Source organism: Cataglyphis hispanica, chromosome 2 (assembly GCF_021464435.1).
Source record: "Cataglyphis hispanica isolate Lineage 1 chromosome 2, ULB_Chis1_1.0, whole genome shotgun sequence".
NCBI classification, from domain to species: Eukaryota; Metazoa; Arthropoda; class Insecta; order Hymenoptera; family Formicidae; genus Cataglyphis; species Cataglyphis hispanica.
Window position 1 is genome coordinate 5,227,067 of NC_065955.1, and position 26,206 is coordinate 5,253,272.

At 29.2% G+C, this 26,206-nt stretch overlaps 6 protein-coding genes across 13 annotated transcripts; 3 read left to right on the forward strand and 3 right to left on the reverse strand.

The window, feature by feature from the left end:
• Window positions 1-110: 110 nt before the first annotated feature.
• On the forward strand, window positions 111-6,314 carry LOC126858843 (TELO2-interacting protein 1 homolog). 2 transcript variants are annotated; one of them, XM_050609458.1, is made up of 13 exons: window positions 111-301; window positions 448-584; window positions 657-834; window positions 1,000-1,177; window positions 1,294-1,616; window positions 1,711-1,922; window positions 2,042-2,437; window positions 2,527-2,766; window positions 2,861-3,418; window positions 3,492-3,792; window positions 3,891-4,119; window positions 4,198-4,332; window positions 4,413-6,314. In XM_050609458.1, the coding sequence occupies exons 1-13, from the start codon at window positions 111-113 to the stop codon at window positions 4,500-4,502; spliced, it is 3,168 nt and encodes a 1,055-aa protein (XP_050465415.1). In that variant the 3' UTR covers window positions 4,503-6,314. The 2 variants fall into 2 exon arrangements, with proteins under 2 accessions (XP_050465415.1, XP_050465416.1); XM_050609459.1 differs by having other exon boundaries at window positions 684-834.
• A 111-nt stretch (window positions 6,315-6,425) lies between these two features.
• On the reverse strand, window positions 6,426-13,416 carry LOC126858844 (ER membrane protein complex subunit 1). 2 transcript variants are annotated; one of them, XM_050609460.1, is made up of 15 exons: window positions 13,068-13,416; window positions 12,769-12,884; window positions 12,296-12,479; window positions 11,395-11,550; window positions 10,895-11,231; window positions 10,487-10,790; window positions 9,897-9,917; window positions 8,816-8,988; window positions 8,583-8,744; window positions 8,181-8,465; window positions 7,877-8,072; window positions 7,571-7,768; window positions 7,100-7,225; window positions 6,797-7,024; window positions 6,426-6,701 (listed from the first exon to the last, which is right to left on the reverse strand). In XM_050609460.1, exons 1-15 carry the CDS (start codon window positions 13,208-13,210, stop codon window positions 6,541-6,543), a joined length of 2,790 nt encoding a protein of 929 aa, XP_050465417.1. In that variant the 5' UTR covers window positions 13,211-13,416; the 3' UTR covers window positions 6,426-6,540. The 2 variants fall into 2 exon arrangements, with proteins under 2 accessions (XP_050465417.1, XP_050465418.1); XM_050609461.1 differs by lacking the exon at window positions 9,897-9,917 and having other exon boundaries at window positions 13,068-13,415.
• A 388-nt stretch (window positions 13,417-13,804) lies between these two features.
• Window positions 13,805-19,954, reverse strand: LOC126858848 (ras-related C3 botulinum toxin substrate 1). Of its 3 annotated transcripts, none has more exons than XM_050609465.1 (4): window positions 19,739-19,954; window positions 19,014-19,139; window positions 18,189-18,525; window positions 13,805-18,107 (listed from the first exon to the last, which is right to left on the reverse strand). In XM_050609465.1, the coding sequence occupies exons 2-4, from the start codon at window positions 19,127-19,129 to the stop codon at window positions 17,973-17,975; spliced, it is 588 nt and encodes a 195-aa protein (XP_050465422.1). In that variant the 5' UTR covers window positions 19,130-19,139; window positions 19,739-19,954; the 3' UTR covers window positions 13,805-17,972. The 3 variants fall into 3 exon arrangements, with proteins under 3 accessions (XP_050465422.1, XP_050465423.1, XP_050465424.1); XM_050609466.1 differs by lacking the exon at window positions 19,739-19,954 and adding an exon at window positions 18,818-18,897 and having other exon boundaries at window positions 19,014-19,140; XM_050609467.1 differs by lacking the exon at window positions 19,739-19,954 and adding an exon at window positions 18,818-18,885 and having other exon boundaries at window positions 19,014-19,112.
• A 411-nt stretch (window positions 19,955-20,365) lies between these two features.
• Window positions 20,366-21,832, forward strand: LOC126858846 (tRNA-splicing endonuclease subunit Sen34). 2 transcript variants are annotated; one of them, XM_050609464.1, is made up of 6 exons: window positions 20,371-20,421; window positions 20,508-20,601; window positions 20,730-21,001; window positions 21,084-21,294; window positions 21,378-21,539; window positions 21,623-21,832. In XM_050609464.1, exons 2-6 carry the CDS (start codon window positions 20,535-20,537, stop codon window positions 21,826-21,828), a joined length of 918 nt encoding a protein of 305 aa, XP_050465421.1. In that variant the 5' UTR covers window positions 20,371-20,421; window positions 20,508-20,534; the 3' UTR covers window positions 21,829-21,832. The 2 variants fall into 2 exon arrangements, with proteins under 2 accessions (XP_050465420.1, XP_050465421.1); XM_050609463.1 differs by having other exon boundaries at window positions 20,366-20,601.
• An 86-nt stretch (window positions 21,833-21,918) lies between these two features.
• LOC126858849 (39S ribosomal protein L27, mitochondrial) lies at window positions 21,919-23,047 on the reverse strand. 3 transcript variants are annotated; one of them, XM_050609470.1, is made up of 4 exons: window positions 22,901-23,047; window positions 22,742-22,820; window positions 22,451-22,620; window positions 21,919-22,367 (listed from the first exon to the last, which is right to left on the reverse strand). In XM_050609470.1, exons 2-4 carry the CDS (start codon window positions 22,818-22,820, stop codon window positions 22,164-22,166), a joined length of 453 nt encoding a protein of 150 aa, XP_050465427.1. In that variant the 5' UTR covers window positions 22,901-23,047; the 3' UTR covers window positions 21,919-22,163. The 3 variants fall into 3 exon arrangements, with proteins under 3 accessions (XP_050465427.1, XP_050465425.1, XP_050465428.1); XM_050609468.1 differs by having other exon boundaries at window positions 22,879-23,024; XM_050609471.1 differs by having other exon boundaries at window positions 22,918-23,006.
• A 240-nt stretch (window positions 23,048-23,287) lies between these two features.
• Window positions 23,288-26,141, forward strand: LOC126859187 (exocyst complex component 3). The gene has a single exon (XM_050610233.1). It carries the CDS (start codon window positions 23,547-23,549, stop codon window positions 25,815-25,817), a length of 2,271 nt encoding a protein of 756 aa, XP_050466190.1. The 5' UTR covers window positions 23,288-23,546; the 3' UTR covers window positions 25,818-26,141.
• The last annotated feature ends 65 nt before the right edge of the window (window positions 26,142-26,206 follow it).

The following is a 26,206-nucleotide window of genomic DNA, read 5'->3' on the forward strand; positions in this document are numbered from 1 at the left end:
TGTAAACTCCACACATAATGCGAGTATTAATTCTAATGTATCAACATATATGGTTAAAAATAAATGATAGTATATGCTATACATATTCTGAGTAATTTTGGTATCACAAAATGGAAAAATCTGACATACAAACTTTCCTGGAGCTGAAATCGTGCTGCGATAATCTCATAAAAAATCCTACTAAGGAACATGCATATAGAATTGCGACAGTGGCCAATAATATCTCCAATGAAGTTGTCCAGAACTTGTCAGAGTATTGTTTGTTTCCCATTATTACTTCTCTACGAAACAACAGCTTGAGGTAATAAATTTGTAATTCATATTATATACAATAGAGAAAATGTGGTTGCATATAATAAAAATATAAATGATTTGACAACACAATTTATATATTTTTTATTATAATCATTTATTTCTTTAAGTTTTATAAGTATTTATCTTGCATAGTATGAATGTAAAAGAGCAATTGGTGAAGACTATGAGAGTTATAATACAGAAGACTAGAATTACAAAATTAAAGCACTTTTATGATATTTATGACTCTTTGTTACTTCAAATTTTTGATAAAAGTCAGCCAAATCATGGTATGTATATTATATAGATTACATCAATTTAAAATGTTTGTTTTTTTAATTATTTATTTGAATTTTACACAGTAATTATGTTTCATGAGGAACTTAAAGAAGCAGTAACTTTATGTATCAAAGACCTCATTCACCAAAGCTTTAGCGATGTTATTGAGTTGCTTTATACTAAAGAGAATATATTGAAACTTGGTCAAGGAATATTATTATGCTTAACAATTGCAAGAATGGAAAAATCATCTATTGTAAAGTAAGCATTTAAAATAAACGTTATGCATGTATAACATTTATACATTTAGTTTTAATATATATAATCTCAATATAAATAATATTACTTTAAAAAATATATATATTTATATGTATTGATTTTATAAACTAATATATTGAATATAATTAAAACTGATGTATCTATTAGACTAGCAGGAATAGATGCAGTAATGGTTCTATGTCATGTCGATGACAAAATAGACAAATCTGATATCATTATACAAGAAAAAGTAGCAGATACCATTATGGCATTTTTACCTGGTATTGTTAGTGGACTACAGGAAATAGCAATGGGAAGTGAAGTTCAAAATCATAAGGTTACAATGGTAATATATAATATTTTCATATATATATATATATATATAGTTATTTATATGCTCTTTAATAGGAACAAATTATTTGAGCAACAGATATTAATCTGTACATTAATTGAATATTACAGATGGCAGTTCGAGCATGGGGAAGAGTCATATCTCTTGTAATGCATGATAAAGAGGAAGAAGACATTGCATTATCTATAGAAACACTTATGAAAAAAGATCACAATCTCCTTAGCGAGGCATCGCACACTACAACATATAATGGAAAATGTGATATAAAACACAATCTAAAGGGAGCTACAAGAAATAAGGAATGGTTTGAAGCTGCAGCTATTAAGCTTGGTGCTTGTATACAGCTTGTGGACAAGATCAAGAGTCATTCACATTATAAAGTTAGAAGAGAACTGGTAGAAAGTATCAATCTTATACTTGAAAATTGTTCTAGGTAAAACATTTTCTTTTATCTTCTCTCTCTCTTTCTTTTTTTCTTTACATCTAGTAATATATAACATAAATAAATAAATTTTAATATTTTATAGAAACATGAAACCAAATATTATGGCATTAACGGATTATTTGATTTCCTTATCTGAAGATGAATCCATAGAAGTTAGTGAAAAAGCACATAATGTGCTATACAGTTTAAGTGAAAACTGTATGCAAAATCACAATATGAGACCACTAATTGATTTATTGGAAGATAAGTTTTATAGTTTACTTACAAGATTGCCCACATTTGTCAGACGGACAGGTAAAATTTTTTGTATATATATATATATATATATATATATATATAATTTTTGAACATAAATGAAAAATCAAAATATATATCAATATATATTAATTAAAGTATGTATCTATATTTTTCAGATGATAATGAACAATTAGCATCTTTGAATCAATTTGCTGGTTATCTAAAGCTGTTTGGAAAACAAAGATTACCTCATATTATGAGATCACAGGCTCATATACGAAGATTACTTTTAGCCCTTGTATATATTATGGCGTTAGATTGCAATGATGTATCTCCTTTACTAACAACAAATATGAAAGATTTAGATGATCCCGCGTATTTCTACGGATCGGATTCATGGAAACAATTTAAATTTATCAAAAACAATTCATGTAGAGAGAAACTTATCACAATATGCAAGTTGCTTGGAGAATTTGGGGATTTTAGGATATTAGTCGATACTATTCTTGAACTTATGTCGGATGCATCACAACACAGGAAAGAATTGACTTTGCTACTTAACTGGAGCTTAGGTGAAACAGACAATATAAATAATGTATTTGAAAGATAAAACGAAATATTAAGATCAGCTTTTTTAAAATTTCAATTTTCATTGTTCCAGTTTCTGTTCAAGATCCATCTGTTTCACATTTATACAAGGAAATTGTGGACTTTTATACAATGCAGGAAGTATGGTACTTGCCCATAGAAGTATCTAAAGATACTCCTTTGGTGCAGGCACAGAGTAATATAGTACAGTGCTGTCTTTTGATGGAAGGATTAGGCTATATAGCACAAAATTTACAATATGACTATGACAGATATCTTTTGAAAACTTTGTACATAATTATTGAAAGAGCAGGTATGTGTGCATGTGTGCCATTGACTCTGTGAGATAACGTAAGAGTATTTTTTACACATAAAAAATTATGGATATATGAATGTAATTTTTTTAGGTAGTGGAAATGGTTTGATCAGTTATATCGGAGTGCGTACTCTCGAAAGTATCGCGGAGACGCAACAACATAAGACGATTGGCGATCTGTTACGTGCGAATGTAGATTATTTTTCTTATCACATTTTAATGAAATTACGCCAAGTAGCTCGTAATCCTGGCGTACTCGATGTTATAGAAGTTGTTATGAAATATAGCAAATTAGACTTCTTACCACATTTAAAGGGAATTGTGGAGGATGTACTTAGGCAATTAAGTATGCCTTATCATCAAAAAGATACTTATTCCTTCTTAAAAATATTTCATACGTTTATCGCGTGTGTGAAAATATTAATAAGTTGGGAGGACACAAAAGAAATAATAAAGAAAGAAGACACACAAACTACAAATAACCTTTCGGAGACAATTATCCTTTCTTTGCTAGAATACTATAAAGCAAAGAAGATTGATGAAAATTTCGAAGATAATATTGAAGAGACAAAATCAAATGCAAATGTTCCAAATTTTGAAGAACTAACAGAAGAGACAAATGAAGATTACTCTAATCTGAATGCAGAAGGTATAGAATAATTTATATATCTATAAGTTTTATAAATATTGTGTAAATATATTACTTATTTTATGTATTCTAGATGAAAAAGACAAAAAATTACCAATCCACATAAAGATAATCCTAGAAGTTATGAAACGCTGTTTACATTTTTTACCTTTGAAAGATATACACATATCATTAATGGCAATGCAAACGCTTCAAGAAGGTCTACCAATGTTAGTGAAATGGGAGAATGAACTATTACCTATTGTGCATCAACTATGGCATCCGCTAATCGATAGATTTAACGATAAAAACGTTCTTGTGATTAATCGTTCGTGGCAACTTTTGCATGTACTTGCCGATATATCAAATGACTTTATCAGAAACAGAACTCTACGGTAAAATATTTTTTATGTATTTCGCAGAATAATGTGCTACTAAAACAGAATTAACGTACACCAAGTAATGATTATCATAATTGATTTTTTAATTGCAGGCAGGTATTACCATGCGTATTTAAATTTTTGACCGAATCTTCCACAGAAAGCATTGATAAAAGTTCTTTGAATATTTATAAGTTTACGCAAACCTATAAATTACAATATGAATTATTATCTACATTGGGGTTAATCGCCCGGCTCCTAAAACTTTGTGAGCGGGAATTATGGCAAATATTAAGTAATACACAATTGTATCTTAGTGCTCGACAAAATTCTATGTTACAGGTAATATTGAGACCAAAAGAAATATATAAACTCTTGCATACTTGTTATAAATGTCTTTGACTATTTCCTCATTAATAGATGTGCTGCGTGAAATTATACAAAGATATTGCCGATTATAATGGAGATATTGCATGGTTGAAATGTCTTAGTATTTGGAATTCAAAAATTGCACCAATAACACCTGATGCAACAATTGACATAAATAATCTGCTGGTATGTTAGCATTAATTATTAAAATATGATTTCTATATATAATTTAAATCTAGCATATAATATATAATGTTACCTTCCAGGATTCAAATGTTGCTCGATCAAACAAGTATTATAAAAATTTAAACGAAATTATTATATACATCCAAAAAAGGATATCTATTGTTAAATAAACGTATATATTAAAAATATAAGAGTAAATATAAGACACATTATATTTAAGAAGAACTGTAATAAAGTATTGGGGTCTTAAAAATGATACAAGTGAACAACATAAATATTGGTCTAAAATTTTTCAAGGCAACAATGCACTATTCAAGTTACAAAATGCCTTTATTCTTTGTAGAATTAAAATGGTATAAAATGTTAATTATATATAAAAGATATAGATTATTAGAATTGTTGAAACATACATGGATGAATAATATTTATGTAGATTCATACACATCAAAAAGTAGTGAAAAAATTTTGACACAATTTTTTTATTTATATAATTCTAACAGATTTTATAGTTATATATATATATATATTTTTTCCACATTTTACAATAATTTATGTATAATAAATTAAACTTCTTTTCATTATCTACAAAGCGATATATTACTTCATCAAAACAGAGATGTACTATGGTGATGTACAATATATGTGTGTGTATGTGTGTACACACGTATATACGCGTGTATATATATCTATACATATATATATAGATACGCTTGATGATATTTACATATTATCTCTTCTGTTTTTCATATCAATTTTAATATGTATGTGATAGTGAATACTGTATTTTTGATACATTCCCATTTATATTAATCTTGATGCTTTTTTTTAGATCGCTTTTATCTGATTTTGCGACTATAATTGGACAAAAATTAGAAATGAATGCTATGATAATTAAAAGTTATCTAAATTCTATAACTTTAAAAAAAAAATTTAAGATTCTTGAGATGTATTTGAATATAATTTAGTAATTTCATAGCTACTATTCCCTAGATAAAAAAAATGCTATAAATGCAAATAATTAAAAGACTATTTTTTCAACAATCCACTATTTTTCTTTCAATAGAATATCATTTAATTTTCTTTCAATAGAATATTATTTAATTTTTTGAAGTTGCAGAGATAATATACATTTCAGTGATAAGTAATAAAAATATTCAAAGATATTTTTTTTTTTAATTTTTCATCAAACTAAGGAAATATTATACAATAAAGAATTCTTTTATAAGATCATCACATTTCTTTACATGATATTTCTTGCAAGTATTATAAATTATATTTTTTTAAGGAAATTTATCTGTTTGTAAAGTTGAGCTTAAAGAGGATACTTTGCAAGAAATTTCAAATGTACAAGTGTATATAAAGTGCGTAAACTTCTTACATACAATATGTTACAAAGAATTATGAATTACAGGTACACAGAGACGAATGCAAAATATACTGTTCTTCAAAAAGATTCTAGATTACATTTCACAATCGCGAATTTGAAATCATATAAGCAATATTTATGTGTAAATGAGATTATATTATTTAATATAAGACAGTCACATATTTTCTTTTTGCATGTTAAACAAATATTTTTTTATATATATTTTTCAGCGCATTGTTCAGTATCATACACATTAACATTTCAATATTCTCACTGTGAAATGCATATTATGATCGTAATTTTATTTATATTTATAAATTGATGATTCCTACTTTGATTTATATTGAAGATTTATAGGTATCTTGAAAGAAATATCTTGTGCCTTTTACAAAAATTGCTGTACGATTAATAAAATAGCAATTAGAAACTTTGAGTACTCAGTTTTGAGTTATCAGGTATTTATGTATAGTTTAATGATCGATGATCATATGGTCCGTTCTCATTATACTGATCAACACAGTTTAAAAGATTCAGAAAGATTTTCACAATACCTATTCTCATTTTCTGTATTATCAAAGAATATATATATATATATATATATATATATATATATATATATATATATATGTGTGTGTGTGTGTGTGTGTGTGTGTGTTATTATTTAGGATTGAAGATTCAAATATTTTTAGGTAAGAGATGATAAAGTATTAGACTGTTTATGCGTTCGTTCTTTAAAATTAACTATTTATAAAACAGTATATTTTACAAGTTATTTTTAGCAAAAATTCTTGCCTATAGTGAACAGATTCATAAATATTACATGATTCTAGAAAAGAGAGGCATCATTTCCATGCTTGTTTCTGAGCTTTTTGGGATGCTAATTTTTTGGTGATGTACGATGAGATCAACAACGCGGCGAGTACTATCACAATAAGATAATAGTCAAAGTCCTCCTTTAGGACATCGAATGTTTTAGATGGTGCCACTCTTGTATAAAATAGGTCTGCAAGAAACATTTATTTCACTTATATGTAGAAGTCATATTTATATAGAATTTTCATCACACACACAGTACTCTTGCATCAATGCTATACTCACCAAGACCATGTACAAAAACTAAACAAGTACTTTCAAGGCCACTGGGACTAGTATGAATACCCGTAACCCTAGAAACGCTTTGGTTGTAATTAATAATAGCATCCATATGGATTGGAATTTCGGGCATATATGGTATTACTCCTTCTTCTCGCATTTCAGGATTAGTAGGCCGTCGTGGATCCACCATCATCCACGGCAACTCTAATATTCCACCATTGGCTAAAGCAACTAATGAAAATATATAAAAATAACATTATTATTAAAATTTTTCTTTTAGTTGTTACAATCCGAACTAAAACATACCTATTATATGTTTGCTAGTAATACCCTTTTCAGTGATTGTTTCCTGCATATACTCTATAGATGCCGGAAAAATAAAAGCTTGCCTTTCTACAATTGGCAATTTAATTGTTGCTAAAGAAGAAAATACTGAAATGCCCAACAATTGTTATGATCAAAATAACAATACAAATATATCTGTACTTTAAAAGAAAAAAAAACCCAATGTCCAAAATTCATAATTTTCTGATAAAGGCTGCTTAGTTACATTAATAATTTTGGTTGAGAGAAAAGAAATCTGTTTATCTATATCCCGTTTTGTAAATAGATTTTATAAGAGAGAGAGAGAGAAAGAAAGAGAGAGATTAAAAACTCAAATGTCTGTTTTGTTATGCCTTAAAATAAAACTGTTAATATTATAGTCAATGGATATTGTTCTTTTTTCTCTTAAGGCACACAGATACAAGAACTAAAAAAATTAACTTTGGTTCTCACCTGTGGTGTTACTCTGTATTTTTCCTTCATAGAGTTCTAATGTAGCAATCTCTGTTCTACGTCCTTTTTCATTAAAATAACCATATACCAACCAATTTTCTGAGTGCACAATATGGATTGGACCGCGTACTCTCTTGTGCGTGATGGAGAAAATCATAGCCCCGGATACTACATCCAATAGATATAAATTAAGTGTATCTGCACACAAAATAAAAAAAAAATATTAAAAATATCTTCTTTTTCTCTTTTTTTTTTAGAAATAGTATTGATTGAATATTACATGGCAAACAATAGCGATATACTTACTTTTATGAGCATGTCCGATACCTTCTGTCACCACAGCCACTAAATTAGGATTAATATACTTATACAATACCGATCTGTCACTTAAGACCCTTCCTTGTGAATGCACACGTTCTATCGGATTTTTCGCTACAACTTGTGTTATTCTTTGATTTCTCGGCGATAGTAACAATTCCCATACCTTGTGAGCGATTAGTTCCTGTATCGGCCATTAAAATGATCAATTCTTACATATTTAGTGATGCACCAAATATATATATATATATATATATATATATATATATATATATATATATATATAACACACCTGAGTTGTGCTATATGAAAGAGAGAAGCCAGACAATATCCCTGTCGTTTGATCAGCAGTAAAGAGATATGTACTCTTGCCGAGTGAAGCCGCAACTGTGATAGCACTGTCGGGATAAACGTGAACTTTATCCCGTGCATCAAGAATGAGGATACCGCGCAAGAAGTCATCGGTCGTTACATGCAGTAGCATAGACTGCTTAATTTTGTAGCCAAGTTTCACCAGTCCGTCCAACGGTTGTCCGGTAATCGGATTAAAAGTGTATACAACGCCTTCTCCAGTTTCCTATCATAAACAAAAAAACAATATGTCAGATACAAGATAAATAAAAGTATGTGTTGTACATTTATCATTGAATATATACTGTTAACTAAATGTAATACATGAATATATGCCTTGTACCTTGTCTTCTGCTAATAATGCACATTGAGGTGGATGAGGAAAGTGTCTGCTACCTCTTTGTACATATAAGATCATTCTATTAGATAGTTTTGTGAAACCACGGATATTAGGTAGTCTGAGTTGCCAAATAATTTCACCTCTCCTAGTTTCAATACCATACAACTATAAATGATAAACTCAATGTAATAAAATTTCATTGCACAAGATGCAGTATTTTATTTCTAGATTCATACCTTGCCAGCGGCTGTAACGGCTACGATCATTTTGTGCAAACCGAACTTATCTCGTACGAGATCGATACGTTGATTGGATTGCTGAGGTCCTAAATCCAATATCGTTTGAAAGAATGCTCTGGCTTGATTAATTTGTGAAGTAATTCTTCGTAAAAACATACTTAACACATCCCCTGTTTAAAGTAATACAAAATATAATTAGAAAATATATCTCTGAATTACTGTATGCTATTATATTAAAACCTATGAGTTGGATGATTTAGCTAGCAGGAAGATATAAAAAGTTAGATGAGGGAAACAATAGCAAATAGCTGCAATTATTAAGGTTTTGTATTGAGTTATAAAAGCCTAATAACTTTATATATGCACGATAGCTTTGAAATTCGCACAAAAAGCTCTTTACTCATTTCAATATAGCTGGTTATTATATTTAGAATAAAAAATTCTAAAATCTGTCGGATGTCCTTTTAATAATATATTCTCTAATCAATTTGGAATCAATTTTTCATTAGTAAATATGTTAAAGTCGTCATTTTTTGCAATTGCCAAATTTTTCTAGGTCATATTTTTGTAATTACGTCTCAAATTAAAATTTTGTCAAAATAATTATTTGAAATTAACTAAAAAATGCAATTTTGTTAACCATTTATTTCTAGAAAGTTTAGTTTCTAAAAAACCTTTCTTTTTCAATCGCTTATATCTCAGAAATTATTGATGCCTCGACAATTTCATTAAGGTGAGATCATTTCCAAATTAGTCAGAGAATTTGTTTTGAGACATCCTGTACATCAATTATTTCTCATCTCAAAATACATTATCTCAAAAAAATATTTCATTACAGCCTCGAACTCAATAACAAATATCCATATTGGATATTTCATATTTTTTTGCAATATATATCATGCAGATAGCAATGTAATTTTTAAGAATATGCTAAATAATTACACATATATATCACTCTACATCTTTCAATGGCTTTGGGAGCCTATACATAAACATTATATCATGCAATATAAGTTTTGTAAATAGCATAAAACAAAGCACTCTGCATTAAAACCAGCTTTCCTGCTCCACTACTTACATGAACTGTCTACATCAATACCTGCCAGCAGCCATTCACACACAAAAGAAAGTTAATTAATATAATTTAACAGATGTAGAAAGATTGTGTTATATATAAAAATTCAATTGTGGCAATAAACCATGTTTCATAAGAGTGTTATTAATCAAATACATTCACAATAAGCTCCTTAATAAATTTATATTTTTCAGATAGCACTATATGTAACTTAATATTTAGAAAATAATATTATATAATTATAATATTTTTAGAATATACAAATATAAAAGAATACTTTTTACATATTTAAAATATTAATATACACAATACAGTCGTTATTCACAACGAAAATAATATATATTATTTTTTTCTGGTAAATTTTTTTATAATCATTAATAAAAAAAACGTATACATGTAAAATTTATTTCAATTTATAAAATTTATGTTATATTCCTATATATGTATATGCAAATTATGTGTAAAATATTACATATATGGAAAATGTTCAATCAAATTCAATATAGAAATAGAAAAATATAACGTTTTTAGCTTTTGATTATATTATTCATTTCTTATGATTTCTCTTTATATAGACAGATAGATTTACTTACTCTCTTTTTGATCAAATTCCGTTTCAATAGCTTGATCTCTGTCGGACATAGGTAACTCTATAATTTCAACAGCTACAATACTGGCAAGTGCTTCTTCTCTCGCCCATACTAGTTTATTATGTTGCAATAACGCAATGCTGTGATCTTGCGAAGATAACAAATGACGGCATGTTATTCCTTTCGTTTGACGCGGACAAACAGATGCCATTATAGCCGGAGATTGTATAGAAGTATGTGTTAAAGTGACCGATAAATCAGGTAAAGGTGTGGACGACGAGAGATCTGTAGCTGCTATTTCTATTCTCTGTAAGTAATATTATAGAATATTTGTTTAAAAAACTAAGTTGTAAAAAAATCTTTCTTTTTTATTTTATTTTATTAAAAGATAGCATATTTTAGTATATTTACTCCATTTTTATATGTTGTTTCCAAAAGTACTTTCTCATTATCAATAGAAACAACATAAAGCGTTGCATCACCAACAATATCTCTCTGTATAGGAATTGGAAGTTCTCCGATAATCAGAATCCGCTTTCTTTGGTCGTTATCGGCATTAATGGAAATTACAGGTTCCTCTCCAAGTACAGATTCTAGTTTATATGGCCCTTGTGCGCCAGCCCCGAATATTGTATTGATTGTAACTGACTGTGGCTGTGCATTAGTATCAAATAGATGTACTAGGATCACTATAGCTAAAGAACTATCTCCCTTCAAACATGCTAAATATGGAGCTGCCAGAACGCATCTACAAATAAAATTAAATAAAATACTTTTGAGTATCATAATAAATGACAAATTAAAACACAGATCATTTATAAAGACAATATCATAATGTATATGAAATTTAATGTATATGCTTAACATAAAGCAAAGAAAAATAATTTAATTATAAGTTCAAGATCACTTACTCTGTTTCTTGACTTATAAATGGTGCAGAAACTCTTCTAGTCTTTAATTTTTCTCCTGTTTTACTATCATAAGATGTTACTTCAACTCCGCTATTATAAATAGGTAGTATATGATGTAATGTTCCATCTTTGATATGCCATTTTACATCTTTTATCCTGAAAAATAAAAAATTGTATCTGGTAGTTATGTGCTCCAAAAAGAAACAACATAAACATTCTCATAATTTTATTTAATCAATATTACAGTAGAAGAACATCAAAAATTTTACTCCTGTCATAAATAAATCTCTAGATTATATTTATTTCCTATATATATAATTTAAGAATAGTGAGAGATAATAAGATATTAAGCATTGAAATAAAAAGCTTAATTTAAAGTAATAAATCACAATTAGGTGTATAAACATATATATATATATATATATATATATATATATATATATATATATATATATATATATATATATATATATATATATATATATATATATATTATAGACTGTGCTTTGAATAAAGATAGAAAAACCTGTCAGCAGAATACAAGCCCAATGTAGAAAATGATACAAATGGAAATTCATGTCTGCAAAAGCAACAGATTATAATTTATTCTCAATTATATTAATTTTAAAAATTTTAACAAATGTATGTATATATAATACACATGCACACACACACACACACACACACACATATTATATCCTGTGTATGATACATATATAACAGTAAAAATATATATATTTAGTAAAAGCACATATTTTTCTAGCAAAAAATCTATTTCTTTTTTTATTAAAGATTTAGAAAAATTAATTGTTAAAATCTTCTTATAAACTTAGCATTATTGTACAAGCTTTTTACATATATATATAGTAATTAATAATAATTTATAATATTTTACACAAACCTATCAGTATTTTGCTCAGCTATTGGCCACTCATTAAGTATATGCCCAGTTGCCAAATCCCAAGCGCGAACAATGGCAGGAACACCTCCACTGACAGATATCAGATCTCCATCAGCAACACCTCCTAGAGTTCTGATATGTCCGCCATAACCTTTCTCCAACACTCGCCTCCATAATATTTGGCCTATTATATATTAAAAGTATTATAAATAGGTTTAATTTTGAATTGAATCTGCTACTGAATATATAAATTGATTTTTTGCATAATATTAATTAGTCTAAAGATATACTTAATCATTGTATGTAATATTGAATATAATATTGGAATCAAGAAAAATATAAATAACAATTACTCAACATAATTAAGTTAAAATATCAAAGAAGCCAAAAAATGAAGCATATGACTCTCTACTAATCCAGAATCAACATCCCGAGATGAGAGATGTACAAGATACGAAATATATTTTATTTACCTGATTTCAGATTAAGCGCGGCGATGACGTTTTCCTCGGTGGCGACGATGATCTTCTTCGCCGTCGACACCGTATCAAAGCTGGCGAATTTAATTTTGCCGACATAATTCTGTCTCCTGAAACGAATAAATATACGCGGATTATGATTAAGCGATCACGCTGATTTCTCTCAGAAAGAGATTTATTACTCCGTTTAATAATGCGCGGTGCACTATTCTGTCAAACACGATGGAGGGAAGGAAACACGCGGCTATGCATTATTTAGAGGTTGCTCCGAAGGTTGCAAGCGATTCATTTACCAATCGAATTTGCCGACTTGATCCTCGTAGAGGCAGAGAGAGAGATTGAACAGGCTCACTAGCACGATCAGATACTGCAAGATTTGTGCGTCGACGAAAAACCGATTGATATTGCCACGGAAGGTCCACGCGAACGGAGCCATAACGATGATGATGATAAGCGCGCTGAGAAGGTATCGCGCGCACTCTTTTATACCGCTTTTTATTACACTTTACGCGACACGATGTCACGGACGACGTCGCATGCATATAACATAATAATCGTGTCGTACACCCCACACGGTCACCCCTCGTCTGATACTTCGCTGTCCTCTCCTTCCCACTCCTCCCCGTGTATACACATACACATATATATAATATGTAATATATGTATACTCATGATCGGTGACGTTGTGTAATAGATAAGGACAGGTGAACTGAATTTCTTCGTCAAACACGTGGCTGATCCCAGAACTGACTTGGAATATTTCAATGCCCCGCGCACGTATGTATGTATGACAGGGATGATATTGCTATAAGAATATTCCCAATAGTTTTTTTCGGTCATAAGTTATGATTAGGCGGTCACGAATAAATAACAAATATTGTATTTTTCAACATGTTTTCTAATTTACGTGTGACAACAGAAATATAATTAATATTTGAAAAACAAGAAAGAAAATTTCTCTTAAAGATTTCTCTTATAAAGAACTAGGAAATATATATAAGTATCTAAAGATGTTTTGCAAGCTACACTATTTTGTAATTATTGTATCGTTTATTTTAAAAAGTTGTTTTCAAAATACATATAAATAAAAAATAAATGCTTCCTAGTGCCATATAGAATATGCGTTTATGTAATCATGTTGCTCACATTGTATAGTTGTTATTATTAATTATAATCTTCTTAAGAAAACAGAATAATCCGATAAATCAGTTTTGAGGCCGCTATTTGTTACCGCTGTTTTCGCTATCATTATGACAGCAAAAGAGTGCATTAGTAGAGAAGATAAATTAATAATAGAAATATATATATATATATATATATATATATATATATATATGTTTTGTAAATTTATTCAAGTATTTCATTGTCACAAGAAGAAAATAAAATTCGTAAAAATTCATAAAATTGAAAAATTTGTAAGAGTGATAGGATGCCCTCTTATGCTGTCCTGATGTTATTATACATAAATAAGAAATTCTATTATACATACGAAAATAGAGACAAATGTTTATAAATTATTCATAATTGAAGTTATATATCTTAGCACATATACATATATTTGTAATTTCTACAGAATTCTTGCTCTCACATCGCGTTTGGTTTTCTTGCATTCTATCTAAATTGACAATATTAAATTGCATCTCTTTACTTTCATATCCGCATTCTTTTCTATCTTCACTGCTTTTTCGTTCATTCATACGTTCATTAACTCGCTCTACTTAGGGATCGCATTTTTTTTTTGTTCATACACAATCTTTCGGAGCATTTTATTCGTGTACACGAATAAAAATTAGAAGCAGATTCGTGGTGACTAGAATATTTTTACATTTTTCATACATTCATTCTTTGTATACTTATTTGCAATAGTCCATAACAGAAAAATGTAAATGTTATCTTAGATTATAATATATTATAACTTTGGTTTATAGCATCCCTCAATAATTTTGTTTAAGATAGGAAAGATTAAAAAGAGTAATTCGCATCTTACGCATGATCATCATTAAGTGTAAAAATTGTAAGTAGTGAAAAATTAAAATTACATCACACTGTTATATGCCCAAATTAAAGTTTATCATCAAAAAATGTGGGCAATGTACACACTATCTCAATTGATTGCTATTAGTAATGTTATTAATTATATCAATTATGTAACTAAATTTGCTTTATTTCAGCAAATTATAAGAAATAATGTTAAAAATGTCTTGTACAAAAAGAATGCATATAGATCATAGATTATAGATAATAGAAGTAAATTGTCAAATACTGCTGCTAATACACATTGCTGCTGTTAATTTGTCACTTGGCAGTATTATGCAATACAAAAAAAGTTAACATGTACAAGTATCTTAAAATCTGTAAAATAAATGCACTACTTACAAAAAAATGCAATCTATATATAACATTATCTTATAATATATAATTATAGGATATTAGTTGTGCTATAACTAATACATTATTATACATATGCAGGCGTATACATATACATATAAAGAATTTAAACTATCTTCCTAGAGATTGTAATAAAAAAGATAAAAAAAATAGAGTCTAAATTTGATCAATCATTATTTTTAATAAATATTCTTTTAATATTTATGCTGAATATTCTAGCATAAATTATATTATTTTTTCGAAAGTAAGAAAATATTAAAAATATATCGCAAGATAATTTACATACATAATTATCTAGCGATAATTATATTTTATCTCAGAAAAACATGTCACATAATTCAAACAAAATACATAAACATTATTGCATCTATTTGTTTGCCTATTCTATATTTTGAAAAATCCAGCGATTTTGGGATAAAATTTATAGTCGTGTATGCAAGAAATTTCGAAAATTGAAACAATTCAAAATTAAATGGTATAGGCTCGAAAAATTTAGAGTATGCTTCTGTATATATTATGTACACCTAAGCTGCAATATGTCTTTTTTATTTGCTTTTTATAGCATTTTGACATTAAAATAATCAAAATAATTATTTTAAAAATGTGTGTCTTTGTGAGTTAATATTAGTAATACAGATTATAAGAGAAATCTGTTTTTTTATCATTATGAAAAAATATTACTCTTATCTCTTCTTTTAGAAATAAGACGGAGAATTCTTTTTCTAAATAGCTGTCCACCCTCTCGATCGTTCTAGTATTAAATATTTTTTTCGTTTAACTTTAAAAATTTTAAATTATGGAAATTTTTGCCGCATTCCAAAATATCAAGTGTGACATTTAATATCTGTTTTACAAATGGAAAGCACAAATATGGCACAAAGGTCATATCTCTCCTATATATTTTTATCTTTTAAATATAAAAAAATAGCATGATCACAAGTAGGGTAATATCCATTTATCATCACACTACTTTATCATTGGGTCCTTAGAAAGAGGGTAATAGTATCTATGGCAATAAAATTTAATCTTTTCTTTTAGTTTAGTGTAAATAGAAAAAAATATCTAAAATAAGAAAAAAGTACAATCATGATTATAATTATTTAATAAAGTAATTAATTAATTAGAGATAATGATATGAGCAATTTTATAGCAATAGATCACTTATTTGTACAAGACATCTCTATCCTTTTCTAAATTATTATAGTTTTTCGTATTAATTTTTTTTATGTAAACAATCTCGTACAAATAAATGGAAGAGAGAGCGAGATATACTACAGTATTTAAGAAAATACATTGTGCTATATTTGTATATTTCAATTTAAATGTATTTTGCATTGCTGTATATTTGTTACTAGCATTTCTGTATTCAACCGATATACTTTTTTTGATTATTATTTTTTTAAAGGATATTTTTAGTTAAGTATAAAAGATATTCGAATAATGTTAATAATCAAATTGCATCAATGCAATAACTTGTAAAATATTTTTACTCTTATACAAGCACAAATCGAAAATATTACATTATAAAATATAGGAGAGATTATTTAAATCCTCCAATATAAAATCATATTAAAATAACTTGATTTTTTAGATTTATCAAAATAAAATAAATATTAATATAGACATAGTATATTATTTCTTTTAATATGTTTTAATAATTGGAAAACTTGTTGCAATTCTAGACAATAAAGTATCTTATGCATCATTATCAAATTTAATTTGCACAATTATTACACAATATTATCGATTCTTTTTCTTTAACAATATGAGAAATACTATGAATTTTCGTGTTTGTTATTTTATATGGCAGTATTTATATGCATATACACACATTTCTTACTAGAAATATAAATAAATTAAAGATAACAAATGTTTTTAAAAACTGGAAAGACAAATCTATACTTCGACCTAGGAAAATATTTTATACACTCTAATTTATATGACTGATAAAACCTTTTTCTGTTAAAAATTTCTATATTAGGAAACTCTTAATTGTTGTTAGTAAAATACACACATTATATTGTCTAGAACTGATTGTGATTGAGAGTGCTTGTGATATTTATTTGATTCTTCGTTGCTATGGCACTGTGTATGTTCAAATAATGCTATATAATATCAGTTTTACATCTTGTAAAACTTTCCAGCATGTGATTGTTATGATAGCTATCGCGTTATATATGTACTAAAATCAATGTTCCTACTACATTGTAAATGTAAAAAGTCGAAAATCTGGCAGCCCTGATAAGTAAAGCTTCGGTACTTAATGCTTTTAGTCATCACAGCACATTTACACTGCATTATCATCAGTTTGCAGGACTGCAATATTAATTAACAGAGATTTTTTTGTGTAAAATATGAAGAAACGTTATTTGTGAGCTGCTTTTCCCATTATTATCAACCGCACGTTATTATAATCACATATTTTTTCAGCAATGTGCAAATATATGCATAAACGCAACTTTAAGAAACAACATCTGTAAGCCTGCAATAAATTTCTTCCTGTAATTACTGTTACATAGTTATCCTATTTTCTTTTTTCTTTTTTTTACTTTCTCGTTGTCTAAACTTTCTGGTCGCGAATTAGCATCATGCAACTGAGACCAGAAAGTTCTAAATTGTACTCTTTCTGTGATGCGGTATATTCTATAGCTGCCAGAATAATTCGTTAAAATGCACATGTACTATTCATCTTCTCTTTAAAAACATTCATATTTTTTTCTTTGCGTTCAATTATCAGATCTATTTTGATCTGTTGCTATATATACGTTACGTTTATTTATGCTGATTTTCTTTGCAATTCCTTTTATCGTTTATAACATAATGCACCTCCTTTGCCGACGTTTTTGCGGTTCAGGTCTTAAAACAGCGCGTACCGCCTCGTCAAACACTTGCTTCAGTCCACGTTGCGTGAGAGCAGAGCACTCCATATATTTCACTGCACGAATCTGTGACATATATTACAATTTATTATTACTAGATTATCCTAGCATATAAAAATTATGTAGGACATAAACTTTTCTACAAACCTTGTTTGCCAACTTCTGTCCTTGCTCACGCTTAATAGCACTAAGGCCTTGTTCAGCTAAGGCAGTAAGCGTTTCACGATCATCTCGTAAATCTATTTTAGTTCCAACAAGTATCATTGGTGCATCTGGGCAGTGATGTTTTATTTCAGGATACCATTTACTGGTTACATTTTCGAATGATGAAGGGCTCGTTACTGAGAAACAAATGAGGAACACATCTGTCTGAGGATAGGAAAGAGGACGAAGTCTGTCATAATCTTCTTGCCCTGCTGTGTCCCATAATCCTAGACTAACTGGAATTCCATCAACAACCATGGGTGCAGAATAGTTATCAAACCTGAAAAATATTAGAAACTTGGTGTACATTTCATATTTTTCAATCTATTTTTAATTTATCCAGCACTATCTATTAAATATTTTATTTAAATTTTGATTATTTAAATTTTATTTGAATCTTGATAAATAAAAGTAAAAAACAGTAATTTATTCACTATTTATTTTTATTTAAATATTTATATTTTAATTATATAAGTTGAGAAAGATATTGCTGAATGAGATAAAGCAAAAATAGATTTGTGAGAATCTAAAGGGCAGGAAGCAACATAAAAAGACAAGTTGAAATAAATTACTTCCTGTACACAGCAGTTAGGTATCTCATACTCTCTGCTACTATTATTAGCCACTCCATTTGATTGGTCTAAGAAAGAAACTAAGGCATAAACCTTGTCATAAAATATATCTTTAATGTACAAAATATGAAAATAAGAAATTTTTAAAAAATAGATATTGTATAATTCGTGTTTTAATATAAATAACATTACTTACACAGTAGGTACATATTCTCCAGGGAAACTATCTGTTGTATATGAGATTAACATGCAAGTTTTTCCTACTGTTCCATCTCCTACTACTACACATTTTATTGGTCTACCTGAGCTCATGATTTATTATCTAAAGAAAAAGATAAATGACATTAGTATCACTATATAATCACATTCAATAATACATTATCCATTATATATAAATTTTGAAATATTAATAAGTACATATGTTTGATAATATTGTACTTGCTATTGTACTTGCTATTGATTAAATGACCAATATTATTAATAATTTTTTAATCTGTCATCTCTTAAGATGATTCTCGTTATTACAATTCACAATATAAATGAACAATATATGTAGATTTAATATAAAGTATATAAAATTTGTGTTTTTTATATTTATATTCCCAATATCATTAAAAAATGTAAGTGTACGGTAATTGTATAATTTCAAAACACTATTTTAAAAAATCATCCATGTGTGTAATCCTTTTTTTTATTAATATAAACTGCACTTTAAACAGAATTTATGAATTCGAAGAAAAAGATCACTTTCGCGATATTGTTATCATTTCGTATTGCAGATCATGGTCCAGCAAGATTAACGTGATCTCGCATTGAGTCGAAGGGCTTGCCCTAAAACCGCACACCATACTTGCTTGCATGCGGATAACAAGTATGTACATAAACAAGGATTGGTCGGCCAGGATGATATCGCGCACTCACCGTCTGTGTGTGTACGGGAGAGTAAAAGATTCGTCTTATATAAAATCACCGAACACTGACCACAATGCGAATTCGCGCTTGTGTACGTATGTATGTACGTGGCTGTCTCAAAAAATCACAAAAGTGGGTGCCATGACAGTATTGCAGTTTTCGGGATTGAACGGAGCCACGGAGCTAGCGTTCGCTTGGTGACAGATGTTCGACAATTACACCTCTCTCTCTCTCTCACTCTTTCTCTCTCTCTCTCTTCCTCTTTCTCCTTCTCCTTCTTTCCGCGAATTATTGTTCGTGAAAATGATGAACTTATGACGTCATAGATGTTCTCTTATGAACAGTGCGCATTGCATCCCATATCTCATTCAGAGAAACTTGTGTGCATAGCATAATATTGTAATGCTACATATAAAAAGAGAAAGAAAGATAGAGAAAGAAAAAACCGGTCAATCCTATTTTAATATAAAGGGCGTATAAAAAGACGTATTAAATTTAAAAGATACCGTGACGATATTCAAAAATCCACTTGCGGAGTGTAGTAGAATTTGATTGACCAATCAAAATAAAAAGAGTAAAGATTTTATCGTTTCGATTGGTGTATAAATATTACTTCGATGAGTAAATTTTTGAACACATCCATAATTGACAGCTTTCGGTTCGCTTAGCTTATGTTGACTTTCATACAAATTGTGAGAAAATGTGATGTAAAAAAATAAGATCTCTAATTAGAAACTATATTAAAAATATTTTAATAATCCATTTATTTCTTTCTGAGGCATTATCCATCACCAACTAAATAATTATGGATACGCTGGATGTCATTCATCTAATTTCTTCGAAAAATAACGTTTTTATATGGAATGCAAATGGTAAACAAAAAAGAATATTATATATATATATATATATATATATATATATATATATATATATATATATATATATTACATATTAGAGTATACACAGATTTAAATTGATATTTCTTGTTTTGATTATATAGACTGGTTGAGACTTCGACAGGATCATAGAATAATTGGCGAATTAGTAGGTTCCTTTCCAAAATCAACTAGACAGGATGCATTTTCAGGTCTACCCTTACTTCTGTTACCAGAAGAAGTAACCCTTTTGCTTGAGAAAAAAATTGCTTGTCTCGTACACTGTTCAAATCTAAAAAAACCACCAACTGAATCATTGAGTGAAAAATTTCAAGAATATAGAAACACACTGTTTATACAGCAAGCAGAATGTTTGAGAGAGAACAGAAGGAAACAGGTAATTATAATTTGTATATATTTATATTAAAAGAATAGCAATGGATAAAATATTTTATAACAGAATGAATTTTTTCTATAAGATTACTTCTGTGATGGATAAAATTGTCGAAGGAAAAAAGCGTAAAATATTGGGGTTGCATACAAACAAAAAAAATATGAAAAAGCCATTAGATAAAAAAACACAGGAAGCATTAGATGGTATTGAAATTAATACTCAAAATTTGCTTGAGGAAGAATTGGCTAAATTACCTAAATTAAGTAAAACTGAAGCTCTTGTTCAAATACATACAGGTAATGCACATAAAAGTCTATACATATATCTATATATTATATACATATACAATATATATTTGATAATTTATTCTTGTTACTAGCATATCCATGGTTTAATAAAAATGATATGAAAGTAGTGGAGTGGAAATATCCACTTACTCGTAGTCAACAATATAAATATAAAGTGTATAAAGATCTTTGGGAAAAAGAATATTATATTACTAGTGGAGAAAAATTTGGTGGTGACTTCTTAGTATATCCAGGTAATATTGGTTTCTTTTTATATCATTAGAAAATTATCTACTTTGCATTATATTAATAGATAGGTGAAATTTTCTATTTACAGGTGATCCAATAATGTTTCATTCACAATTTATAATACAGTGTAGATGCAAGGATGAAGAAATGCCTATTACAGAACTTGTGGCCCAATGTAGAATCAGTTGTCACGTCAGAAAAACATTGGTGTTTGCTACATACTATGAAGAAGAGGATAAAGTAAAATATCAATCATTTCAGTGGGCGGAAAGTAATATATTTGAAAATAGTTGATATTTTAATCAATTGAAGTAAAGTATAGTTATTTATATTTTGAATTTAATAGACTCTTTTAAAAAGTTATTTTCCATGAATATTTCTATAAATTTTAATTTATGTATATATAAAAAATTAATTTCAATGTTCTCTCTTTAATTCTGAAATATTTTAGAAACTTCTTTTTATTATGTACTAATGAATCATATGAATGGCTTCAAGCAATATGACAATTTTATCAATAATATCTGTACTAAATATTGAGATAATATCAAGAATATCTGTACTAAATATTGAGATTTTAAAATAATTAAAGAATTTTTATATGCATTTTCTCTACATAATATAAATATTTATATTCTGTCAATCAATTGAAATCGATCATGTTGTGGATCAGGAATAATATTAAAGTGTTTCTTATATATAACTTGACCTTCACGGCCAGCGTAACATCGTTTAATCCAGGAATGATTCCAATTAGGATTAATTTTCTCACAAGTTACCATTACTTTGCCTGCTTCTATAGCAAATAAAGTTCCATTTCGCCCAAAACCAACCTATTATGTAATCAGAAGTATTAATAAATTTATAGAGAATCCACACAGTAAACAGAAGATATATATATAAAATTAATACTCACATTAAGACCTGGATGAAATCTGGGTTTTAGCTGTGTGGCCAATATTGTGCCTGCTTGTACATAAGATCCATCCTGTTTTTTCCATCCTCTATGCTTTGGTTTGGGATGACCAGGTTTATTACTGGTACTACTGCTAGCTTTCTTCGAAGCGTATCTGACGCATATTTTTGCTGAATAAAAAAAATTACTTTTTCATTAAGTGTATTCTTTTAATACACAGATCATTTTATGTCCTATATATTCAATTCTGTGATATATTGATAAAATAATCTGTACAACCAAAATACAAACCTAAATTATTAATATCACCAATTGCGACCTGCCGGATGTTTTGTAACGTGAGAGAAGGCAATTGTGACAGATGAGCCATCTAAAACAGATATCTCATTGTATTTTTTGAAAATAATACATTTAAATGAAAACTACACCTTTCTTGGAAATTTATATTACATCAAAAGAATAATTACTCCGAATCAATCACGGTTTGAAAAAATAATTGCAATTTGCAACTGTTAAAATAGCTATGATTGATCAGTTTACAACTTCGGACGTTATTAAACCCGATTGGGTGTAAAATTGCATTCGGAAACATCACGCATGTGCATACGAGCGTCGTTCTATCTTTCTTTAACTTTTAGTAAATAACAAAGATAGAACAATGCTCGTGTGCACATGGATGAAAACATTTTCTACTTCAAAGTTTGTATCACAATATGGCGCAGCGAATCAGGTTGGTTCTCATTTGCTTCTCCCTTTTTCACATTATTGAAAATGGAATCTTACACTCCCTTTGATTATTTTCTCATCTATATAAAATATTTTTCCAAGGGAAAAGTTTTTCCATACAGCTGTTTGGCTGGATAAAATGGGAGTTGATAAATATTGATAAATATTGATAAAGCCCATCTAATATCAATATGTTCAATTTCACGAAATTCGGGAGATTATTTAATTAAAATAAAATTATACTCTCTTTGTATTCCTTTTACAGAAAGATATATAAAAAATAAAGAAGAAAAAGGAAACAAATCTGAAACGGAAATCCATTAAAAAAAAGAAAAATAAAGTTTTGACAGATTGCTGATTCAAAGAATAAATGTCAACAAGAACGACAGCGAATATGGAAGATCTACAAAAATTAGAAGAAGAGGCGAAAGCTAGAGGTACAAAGTATGTCACAAATCTTCTGCAGCGGCCAGGTCAACTGGAAAAGATCGACATGTATAAACGTAGAATCAGCAGGAAAAAGGCATCTGTCGAAACTATGTTAAAGACCGCGATGCAAAGTCAATTGGACGGAGTCAGAGTCGGCTTCGAGCAGCTACAAAGTTCTCTAGAAAGTATCACCGTTGTTAAAGAGGATCTGAATCATGTTAATCAGTTGTTCAGTTCCATTGCAAAGCTTAGTTCAAGACTACAAGCAGTACAGGAAGAGAACATGCGTCATTCTCAATATGTCATCGCAAAAGAGAACTTAAAGCATATATTCACTGTTCCAGAGAGCGTCGAGAAGACGAAACAGTGGATAAACGAGGGCAAATTGTTGCACGCGCATCAGAGTCTGATGGATCTTGAAACTTCTAGAGATGAATTATTATACGAGCTTCATAAATTGCCAAATCAATCGCCAGCGGATACAATTATGCTGAAAGCTTATTTTGAAGATGTGGAAATGCTTTCTCAACTTATGGAGAAACAGATCAGGCTGGTATTGAGTCGTACTTTAAATACAGTTAGAAAGGAACCTACTGTTATAGTAACACCTCTGAGAATTATAGAAAGGGAAGAAAAAGCGGATCAGTTTGCTATTCAAAGACACAAACAAAGCGGTTTCATGGCACCAGGTAGACCTAAGAGATGGAAAGATATGGCGATGAAGGTATTAGAAAAATCAGTGGCCAATAGAATTGAAGGAACTCAGGTAGATGAGAGGGCGGATAACAAAATGTGGCTAGTAAGATATTTAGAACTTACGAGACTCTTGATCCTTGAGGATTTGAGAGTAGTAAAGACTTTATGTAAGCCTTGTTTTCCACCTTCATATGACATAGTAAGGACTTTTGTTAAAATGTATCATACCAGTCTATCCCAACATTTAAAGGATATAATTACCAATGGATTGGAAGGTAACGAATATGTTTCTCTGTTAGCATGGATTATGAATACTTATACGGGATCAGAACTAATGCAACATCCCGAGTTAAATATCGACACATCCGATATTGGTCCATTACTTAGTCCTGAGATGATAAACGATCTTCAGGAGAAGTATTTGCGAAACATGTGTCAAAATTATGAAGATTGGATGAGAAAAACTTTGGAAACAGAGAAACTCGATTGGAGAAGCGGTGTCTTACCTGACAGCAGTACTCAAGAATTATATTATCACACCGCAGCACCAGTTATTATATTTCAAATGATTGATCAAAATCTTCAAGTTGCAAAGACCATCAGTTCTGATTTAACGGCGCAAGCGTTGGTTCTCTGTATAGAACAAGTAATTAAATATGGTAACATGTATAGACAAGCGATACTAGAATTTAAAACAAAACACTTTGAAGACAGGAGTCAGGTTCCTTACTTCACTCATCATATGATTACAATAGTCAATAACTGTATGCAGTTCAACAAGTTGGCGCAGCAGATGAAGCAACTTTACTGGATGCCCAATATTACCGGAGACGCCACTGTAAAATTTGAAAATCTTTTAGCGAATTATCAACAATTGAGGAACGAGGCCGCAGCCATATTATTGCAAGAATCCTTTCTGGATCTGGAACTGCATTTTCAAGATTTGATTACACCCAGATGGTTGTCGTCATCTATCCCGGTGGAGACTATCTGCGTTACCTTGGAAGATTATTTTCAGGATTACAATCATCTGAGTCCTGAAAATTTTGAGTATGTTATCACCGAAGCGCAGAATCTAATCGCGAAGCGTTACATATCCGCGATGTTACAGAGGAAAATATCATTGAAAACGTATGAAGAATGCTTGACATGCACGTCGAAAATAATGACGGAGGCGGATAAACTGAAAAATTTTTTCGACAGAATTGCGCCAAAAATCGGTAATTTCAATTCGCCGTTCGAGATAATAAAACGTCTTGCCGAGGTACTGAGATGCGAGGACGCGGAGATTCTCTCGCTCGATCTGCATTCGTTAGTCGAGAAGTATCCCGATATGACCGAGGATCATCTGATTAGACTGCTCGGTCTTCGGGGCGATATATCGCGAGCAGAAGCCCGAAGCAAGGTCTCTTATATCATGGAAGCTCAGCGAAATCGAAAGCCCGTGCAATCCATCACAAGCAGTATATTCAAGCAGATAGTAATACAGGATAGCTTCCTTGGTTGGAAGCCTTGAAATTGGAAAAAGAACTTTTATGAAGTAAAAAAATGAAACAGATTTTCCATGTGTAATATTAGTGTGTGTATATATATATATATTCCAAATTAAATATATTTTTTAACATAAAGCATTAATAGAGACAAAAAAAGATGTAACAAAATATATTTGTAATGCTGTATAAATTTGCTAATGTTTAATGATAATGTATTCTCATTAACAATTTATAGAAATGTTAAAAGTTTATTTATTTATTTATAGGCAATGTAATGTCATAGGAAATGTTAGTAAAAATTAATTTAAAAAAATTAAAATGTATATTACATTTGTGTATATATATAAATAATTAACAGTATGTAAAAAATTATATTAACAATATATCGGTTAATCCTGCCAATGAATTTTTT

Excerpts from the sequence above, each read along its gene's own strand:
- LOC126858843 (XM_050609458.1), top strand. The coding sequence starts at position 111 with ATGGAAAAATCTGACATACAAACTTTCCTGGAGCTGAAATCGTGCTGC. Across the intron at positions 2,767-2,860 it reads CATAATTATTGAAAGAGCAG|GTAGTGGAAATGGTTTGATC; the intron begins GTATGTGTGCAT and ends TAATTTTTTTAG. Across the intron at positions 4,120-4,197 it reads GACAAAATTCTATGTTACAG|ATGTGCTGCGTGAAATTATA; the intron begins GTAATATTGAGA and ends CCTCATTAATAG.
- LOC126858844 (XM_050609460.1), bottom strand. The coding sequence starts at position 13,210 with ATGGCTCCGTTCGCGTGGACCTTCCGTGGCAATATCAATCGGTTTTTC. Across the intron at positions 12,480-12,768 it reads CGCGCTTAATCTGAAATCAG|GCCAAATATTATGGAGGCGA; the intron begins GTAAATAAAATA and ends AATATATAATAG. Across the intron at positions 7,769-7,876 it reads TATCGGACATGCTCATAAAA|ATACACTTAATTTATATCTA; the intron begins GTAAGTATATCG and ends TTTTGTGTGCAG.
- LOC126858848 (XM_050609465.1), bottom strand. The coding sequence starts at position 19,129 with ATGAGCTCAGGTAGACCAATAAAATGTGTAGTAGTAGGAGATGGAACA. Across the intron at positions 18,526-19,013 it reads GGAGAATATGTACCTACTGT|GTTTGATAACTATTCTGCAC; the intron begins GTAAGTAATGTT and ends AATATTTTTCAG. Across the intron at positions 18,108-18,188 it reads GACAGAAGTTGGCAAACAAG|ATTCGTGCAGTGAAATATAT; the intron begins GTTTGTAGAAAA and ends TATATGTCACAG.
- LOC126858846 (XM_050609463.1), top strand. The coding sequence starts at position 20,535 with ATGGATACGCTGGATGTCATTCATCTAATTTCTTCGAAAAATAACGTT. Across the intron at positions 21,002-21,083 it reads GAGAGAACAGAAGGAAACAG|ATTACTTCTGTGATGGATAA; the intron begins GTAATTATAATT and ends TTTTTCTATAAG. Across the intron at positions 21,540-21,622 it reads TGACTTCTTAGTATATCCAG|GTGATCCAATAATGTTTCAT; the intron begins GTAATATTGGTT and ends TTCTATTTACAG.
- LOC126858849 (XM_050609470.1), bottom strand. The coding sequence starts at position 22,820 with ATGGCTCATCTGTCACAATTGCCTTCTCTCACGTTACAAAACATCCGG. Across the intron at positions 22,621-22,741 it reads TGGTGATATTAATAATTTAG|CAAAAATATGCGTCAGATAC; the intron begins GTTTGTATTTTG and ends TTTTTTATTCAG. Across the intron at positions 22,368-22,450 it reads GATTTCATCCAGGTCTTAAT|GTTGGTTTTGGGCGAAATGG; the intron begins GTGAGTATTAAT and ends ATTACATAATAG.
- LOC126859187 (XM_050610233.1), top strand. The coding sequence starts at position 23,547 with ATGTCAACAAGAACGACAGCGAATATGGAAGATCTACAAAAATTAGAA.